At 42.1% G+C, this 8,276-nt stretch overlaps 1 protein-coding gene across 1 annotated transcript; it reads left to right on the top strand.

Moving 5' to 3' along the window:
- The first annotated feature begins 1,688 nt into the window (after window positions 1-1,688).
- On the top strand, window positions 1,689-4,359 carry LOC101737072 (uncharacterized). The gene has a single exon (XM_038014277.2). The coding sequence runs from the start codon at window positions 2,164-2,166 to the stop codon at window positions 4,129-4,131; it is 1,968 nt and encodes a 655-aa protein (XP_037870205.1). The 5' UTR covers window positions 1,689-2,163; the 3' UTR covers window positions 4,132-4,359.
- Window positions 4,360-8,276: the final 3,917 nt, after the last annotated feature.

The following is an 8,276-nucleotide window of genomic DNA, read 5'->3' on the forward strand; positions in this document are numbered from 1 at the left end:
TTGCTCGTATCCGATTGAGTGTAGTGTAGATGAGTACAGTTTCTCGAGATAGCGTTTCAACAATAGTAATTTAGTTCATAGTATTGTTTTTTTCTTCTTCATAATGCTGTAATTTATTATTATAACTTAAAAAAAAATTACAATTCCTTCACTAATTAATCGAAAGGAACTTCGTTCCATCCGGGTGTCCCTTGACACCTCTGACATTTTTTTTTTCAGGGTGAGTTGCGGTATTTGCGTTGAGGATGTCTATTGGCTCCGGTAACTACTTAACACCGAGTGAGGACCGTGAGCTCATTCCACCCGTCTAAGCACTTCGGTTTCCTCTGCATTTTGTACCGTATGTTCCATGGAGAATACTCTGAGGATGATGGTATCATCTCAAACAATGAGATGATACCATCATCCCGTTTGTACTATCGCACCGCCCACCACCGGAGTAGAGTTCATCCATACTACCTGGAGCCACTGCGGTCATCCACAGTGCGTTTCCAGAAAATAAAAATAAACCATTTTTGCCACGTACCATCCGGCTATGGAATGAGCTCCCCCCACGGTGTTTCATGAGCGCTATGACATGTCCTTCTTGTAACGAGGCTTGTGGAGAGTATTAAACGATGGGCAGCGTCCCTGGCATTGCTGACGTCCATGAGCAACGGTAACCACTTACCATCAGGTGGGCCGTGTGCTCGTCTGACTGCACAGTCAATAAACAAAAGGACAATAAAAAAAGGTTATATTTATTAAAAAGTATGGAATCGTACATTTGACGTAAACATTCATACGATTTAAATGACCAGTAGTAGTACTGAGAGTCAAAATCGTTTTTCCCCATGAAACTGGTAAAGTATTCGAAGCGCTGGAAATTGTATGCAGTAAATTTTAAGTGAACGTCTCTCTCTCTCTCTCTCTCTCTCTCTCTCTTCCCAGCTATTTATCCCACATGGTGGTCAGCTTTCCTGACTTTACTCCTCCACTTCGCTCAGTCTTCGACATCTTCGTCAGCAACATTGCATTCTCTCTTGTCCTTCAGAACTACGCCCTCCACCTTGTCTTGGGTCCACCTCTAGGTCTCCGACCGGGGAGGTCGAGCAGTAGCGCCAAATTTCCGACGTAGTCAGGCGGCTTCCTTTTCACGTGACCATACCATCTCAGCCTACTCTCCTGCATCTTGTCGGCGATGTCCCGTACTCCTAGACGTCCACGCACGTACTCGTTGCGGATTTTATCGAGCCTAGTGACTCCGCACATCCACCTCGGCATCTTCATTTCAGCAACTTGAATGGTATGCACGTTCCTTTTGGTTGCCGCCCATGTTTCGCTGCCATACATAAGAACATTTCACTTAAATTTTAAGTGAACGTAAACAAATTAAAGTTTAACTCTGTTGACCCCAGACAGTTGGGGTGGATTAGCGGAAAAACGGTGTTAATTGGCGCGCATCTGCACTACCAGAATTGTTTAATAAATTAAAATATTTAACTGTCGTGTTTAAGTGAGTTTGTCGCGATTCACAAAAGAAAAACACGTTTTTAAATGCGTAACACAAATGTTATTTAGGTCACAAATTTATAGACAAAATGTTCAGATTATAATGGTAATGCAATAACGGTTTTTCCCCTCAGACGGAATGAAAGATCACTTTGATTAGTACAATCCCCAGTGTTTAAGTAATAACCGAAATTGTTTTAAATTCATAACGACCGTTGATAGAATGTGTTCAGTCAAGGTCACAGTGGAAAAATAAAGTGCCCGCAATTAATTTCACTACGACCTAAAAATGTGACATTGACTGCTGTGGGAACACCGGCCACTGTTTTGCATTCAAAGATATTTATTTACAAAGAAATCGAAACAATCACTATGATTACGCTGCGGACGTTTCGATTCCTGAGCAAAAATTTTTCCACAAACTACTTATATTAGTCCACGAATAACGTGTTTTACAAAACTATCTGGACAATTAAACAATTGGGATCTTACGGCATAGTTTAGACGCACAGAAAAAAGATTTTCCGTTTCAGATAATAAAATGACAAACAATGGTCGGTGGTTGCGCAAGGTTTTCGCACGGGCTTGGTAGCGAGTGGGGCGGTATTTTATATAGGGGAGTGGTGCGCGCCCGCGGAGCTGCCGTCATGCCGCTGTGGGCGCCCTAGCGAGATGATGCTCCTCCTGCTCATCGCGTGTGTCGCAGTTACAACTGCCGAAAATGCCACTAAAGATTCAACCGAACCACCTTCGAACACCACTAAAGAGATCTTGAAAGCTAGTGAAACAGCTGATGCATCAAAAGTTGAAATAGTCAAGCAAATAAGGAGACTTAACGACGACGGGTCTTATACTATTGGATATGAGGCTGACGACGGTACGTTTAAGATTGAGAGTAGGGATGTGCGCGGTAATGTGAAGGGAACTTTTGGATATATCGACAAGGATGGTGAAATCAAACGGGTGACGTACTCGTCTTCTGGGGAAAGCACTCCGATCCCGGTGACAACAACCACAACGACCACGCAAAGCTCCCCAACGATGATAGTGAGAGTGAATAAAACTGTGTCGTCGACTACAAGGAGACCACTAGCCACTGTGGTGTATCCGACTCGGAGTAGCTTCACGACTAGAGGTACCGTAATTCAATCTATACCGAGAAGGAGAGGCTCCAGTACGAGACCTCCAAACACAACCGAATCAACGACTGAGCAACAGAATCTCGAGGATACAACCAGCAGCATTTTGAATTTGTACAAACCGAAAGTCGAGGAGAACATTAGAACGAGAACACAAATATTAAAACCCATGTCAGATATACTTAAAGACGACCTGGTGACAAGGCAGACTACGACCAAATTGCCGCAAACCGTGAAGCCCGTTTATGAGCACGTAACCGAAAAGGCACCGGAGAGTGTGCTGAAGATGAACACATTTCGAAGAGAGTTACCAAGTACGACTACTAACCCTCATATGATCAACCTTCAGCAGTCAGCTGGTGATGATTCCACTGACGAATACGGAAGTCAGCTGTCACTTGGAACTATACGTCCATTGTTTACGACGACCACTCCACGACCTCGATTGGTTCCTATTCAATCAATAGTGGCAGCAAGGCAGAGAATACAGCAACGCTACCAGGATGCACCTCTGGATGACCAAGAAACAACGATAGAAGCAAGCACAGGCAGAGTCTTTGATAGTCAAGGTGTCGTGACTTCTAATCCGCTTCCAGTTGTTCATATACCAGCACAGAGAGAACCTGATGACCGCGCGTATCAGCAAACAGTATATCGAAGACCGCCAGCAGTTCAGTTCCGCACTCGGGAATATTTGCGAGATAATCCCGGAGCTGCCGTACCTATAGGTAACCAGCGGCCCTTTCTCCACTACGAATACGAGAAAGTACTGGAGCCTCAATACGATAAGGAGCCAGTCCAGACTCTTCAGAAACCAGAACCGACCGCAGCGTCATATGACACTAGACCTGTGACGCGAATTGTTCCTATACCGGTTGACGAAAGAGGCGTTCCAATACCGGGGTATCAGGCAAGGTTCGCTAACGCGTATAGACCGCAGCCAGCTCTCTTCCAGCCTCGGTATGAGTCCGTAGATGATATGCACAGTATATCAGCACCAGTTAGTACACGGGACTTAAGACGTTTACTGTACATTCTTATTCTGAGGCAGAACCGATTGCAGGCGCTTGTGGACCAAATGATGCCAGGATCTGCGTACCCAATGCCGATCTACAGAGACAGTTATAGATACCAAAATCGTTACGAAGATGATGGATACGATTATAGATACGATCCAAAATATAGGAACGATTACATGCAGCCCATGTATGAAAATCAATATGAGAACCATCGGTACTTGCCTAGAAGGAGGATGTATCCGCGTCCTTATGACACTGCAGGTTCAGCCTCGAACCACATTGAGGAAGTTCCGGAATTCCTGCCACCAGAAGTAAGAGAGGCATTGCTTCTGAAGATGTTGATTTTAGCTATTAGTCCGGATTTCGCGCCGACTCCTGTGCCGCCCACGGAATTGACCACTGCTGCTCCAATGAGAAAACAAGTAAGAAACGTTCAGATACTTGGAGAAGAGGGCCCTATGACTGATAAACAGAGACATTGAGGTACTATATTCATATTTATAAGATTGAATTTTTGTCCCAAAATTTTAATTGTATTTTAATGACTTTAGATATCTTTGGATGGAGGGACATGATTTGATGACATACTTTAATGAAGCATGGATAGGATTACATTAATTTTATACAATTTAGATAACTTATGATCAATACTCAAATGTTTCTTTTTGTAAATATTTTTTTATAAAACGCCAATGAAAGATTTTTCTACATTTTGCTTTTTATTTCGCTGTATATGGGACTTTTCGGGTAGGTAGGTATCAACAACTTAGCTTGACGCGCTGCGAGTTTGTGTTTGAAGAATTCGACTTTGTGATGCCGCTTACCACCAGACGGGTCGTGATATTAACCTACTTATCCGGTGCAAAAAAAACCTTAGAATTTTTGCCCGTTTTTACTGAGAAACTAATTGTTATCATTAGATTTTCCTAAACAAAATGTATTGATACAAAATACTTAATAACTTGCTAAACTTAGCGGTTGGTTAAGTTGTCGTGTGTGTTATTGACCTCCTTGAGAATCCCTAAGGCAGGTCGTTATACTAATCTGCCTTCAGTGGCATTTGGCAAAAAACCACACATCATCAGCCTTTATCTGCCCACTGCTGGACATAGGCCTTCCCCAATGCCTTCCACATAATGCGGTCCTCCGCGTTCCGCATCCAACGACTTCCCGCCGTGCGCACTAAGTCGTCAGTCCACCTGGTTGGAGGACGCCCCAAAAAACCACACGATCAGTCCAAATTTTTTTTAACTGGTTCTAGGCCTAAACAGAATTGCGTCTAAAATTAGCATTTATAATTACAATATATTTCGAGCTGTGCTACCCAAGGTTGGCCCGCAGCGTGGGTATTGTACGGTACAACAATGGGCAGCCTTCACGGACGCGATTCTTACACAAAACGATGTATAACGTAAATGATACAAGTTGCACCGTTAGAAACTACGTGAGCACCGTAAGTTTTCATTGAACACACGAAGGACAGGTTTGCTTACGCGTGGAGTACCGTTATCACATCTCTCGGCCGAGGTTCCAATGGACCAGCTAGAAACGGGAAGCTATCATAGAACAAAATACATTTGATGGATACCTTTTTTTTATTGCTTAGATTGGTGGACGAACTCACCGCCCGCCTGGTATTAAGGGGTTACTGGAGCCCATAGACATCTACAACATAAATGCACCACCCACTTTGAGATATAAGTTCTAAGGTCTCAGTATAGTTACAACGGCTGCCCCACCCTTCAGACCGAAATGCATTATTGCTTCACGGCAGAAATAGGCGGGGTGGTGGTACCTACCCTTGCAGACTCACTAGAGGTTCTACCTGCAGTAATTACGCAAATAATAATTTTGCGGGCTTGCAATGTGGGGGTCTGTGAGCTCGTCCACCCAACAATACATTAAAAAAAAAACATATTTCAGCGGCAACACTGCCCGACTTAATGTTATTATTGAAGCTATATTCAATATAATTGACAGCTTATCTAATTCTTTTAGTTTCATAAAAAAATGTTTAACGTGAAATCAAAAATAGTTCTCATTAAAATATCTTTGTATCTCGAAAAGAAAAAAAAACAAACCATCAGATGTGACTTACGTAAAGATTTGACAATGCATAACAAAACAACGCATGCAACTGTGCACAGACGTTTTTCCCATACATTCACAGAACTGGGAACGCTTCCCACGGCCCGCGACTAGTCGATAGGAAAAAAATATACGTACATACATAAGTAAGTATTCGTCTTAGTTGTACAGAGTTGTGTAATTGTTGCCGTTTCGCAAATGATTTCAATGTGTCTCTCTACGTTGTTCGCCGATTTAGATACATATATGAGGTCGTCAGCGCAAAAGGGTCTAAACCCACATTTTTTTATATTCAAGTTTTTTTTTTTTTTTAGCATAAGCAGACAAGCATACGGCCCACCTGATGGTGAGTGGTTACCGTCGCCCATGGACTTCAACAATGCCAGGGGCAGAGCCAAGCCGCTGCCTACCGCTTAATACTCTCCACAAGCCTCGTTTGAAGAAGGACATGTCATAGCGCTCGGGAAACACCGTGGAGGGGAGCTCATTCCATAGCCGGATGGTATGTGGCAAAAAAGACCTCTGGAAACGCACTGTGGATGACCGCAGTGGCTCCAGGTAGTATGGATGAACTCTACTCCGGTGGCGGGCGGTGCGATGGTAAAAACGAGATGCCGGTATCATCTCGAACAATTCCTCAGAGCACTCCCAAGCTTATAATATGTACATTGGAATTTATTTAAAACTAGCGACCCGCCCTCGCTTCGCTTCGGAACATTAAATTTTATTGTTGATAGCTGAGTCCCGCGATATTATTGTCGTACCGCGGGTGAAGCCGCGGGGCGAAGCTAGTCTACAAAAAGTAGCCTAAGTTACTCCTTATATCATCAGCTATCTATCAGTGAAAGTCTGTCAAAATCGGCCCAGCCGTTCCGGAGATTAGCCGGAACAAACAGACAGACAGACGGACAGAAAGACAGACCGACAAAAATTGTAAAAAATGTTATTTTGGTGTATGTACCGTATATATATTCATATGAATGTAGTAAAAAGTGGTTATTTCAATATTACAGATCAGATACTCCAATTTTATTTATATGTATAGATATAATAAATTTTGTTGCAAAACCTATCCATAGTTTCACCCATAGATAACAGATGGCTTTGTTATCATTATATTTGCGCGTATTGTTTTTTTGCCTCCTCAAATTAAAATTCATGAAAACTTAAACCTCATTGCTCCATACTAACTATGGTAAGATTAGGTCACTTTTGCGCTGACGTCCTCATATGTATGTGTATTACGATGAAATTTTCCTTTGCTTCTCTCTAACTTTTACACAATGTATCAGTTTAGTTAAATAAAAATAGGCTTAAATACCAAACTAAACTAACAATTAGTTTCATCTATTTGATACAGTTCATACTAGTAAAATTAGAGCAAGGTTGCAAAGGTCAACGGTCCTTGATGCGTGTGTAAATATTCATGTTAATTGTCTTAAAGTCGATGAAAATGGCTATAATGTTAAATAACTTTATAGCTGGGAACAAATTACGCGGAGTTTTCTTCTTCTTCTTATCAGCCCACAGACGTCTACTGCTGGACATAGGGCTCCCCAAGCCTTGCCACAAAGACCGGTCCTGTGCTACCTGCATCGGATCTCCCGCGAACCTCAATAGATCGTCGGTCCATCTTGTGGGAGGCCTACCCACGCTACGTCTTCTAGTACGCGGTCGCCACTCAACAACTTTCTGGCCCCAACGGTCATCCGTTCTACGAGCAATGTGGGGTAATTCAGCCCCAATTAGGATTCCCTGTGTTATGGGTACCAGGGACTGATATACATAATATGGTCGTATCGTTTTAATATGTTCGTATATATAGATAACTAGCGGTCCGCTCCGGCTCCGCTCGGGTCAGCAATAATTTCAATGATATTTGACGTTGTTTTTTTTTTTAATAAAAGAACACTTATAGCGGCATAATTATAATAGTTGACATATTATGCTGCCGCGATACTTTTCGTAAATAATGATGTTGTTCTACAAAGTCGTAGTACATTATTTTATTCAATCATCAATAGTTTTCATAGGGCACGCGATGTAAAGAATATTTCAGGTAATTTTTTTACACCTTGGGTTACATTATTGAAGTTTTATTAAGGATCCCTAATTTTTTTCAAAAAAGATGATAGCCTATATCACTCGGGAATAGTGTAGCTTCCAAACAGTGACAGAATTTTTCAAATCGATTCAGTAGTTTCGGAGCCTATTCAATACAAACAAACAAACAAATCTTTCCTTTTTATAATATTAAGTATAGATAGATAAATACCCAGACAAAGAGCTAACAAACCTATTTATCACACGAATGATTGCCCGATGTGGGAATCGAACCCAAGACCCTTGGCGCAACCTCCAGAGCCGCTAACTACTGCACCATCGAGTCAGTCATGTGTACATGCCGAACTAATAAAAGGGTGTTATAAACAGGTAGAGCGGTGACCGTGTTAGAAAAATTAAAAATATCGAATTTCCTTTCGATAAAAGCTTCATTTATCTAGCTTTTTTTTTAAATACAAAATTATCACACAAGCTC

This window comes from Bombyx mori, chromosome 12 (assembly GCF_030269925.1).
Source record: "Bombyx mori chromosome 12, ASM3026992v2".
Lineage (NCBI taxonomy): Eukaryota > Metazoa > Arthropoda > Insecta > Lepidoptera > Bombycidae > Bombyx > Bombyx mori.

Coding starts and splice junctions, on each gene's coding strand:
- LOC101737072 (XM_038014277.2), top strand. CDS start 2,164: ATGATGCTCCTCCTGCTCATCGCGTGTGTCGCAGTTACAACTGCCGAA.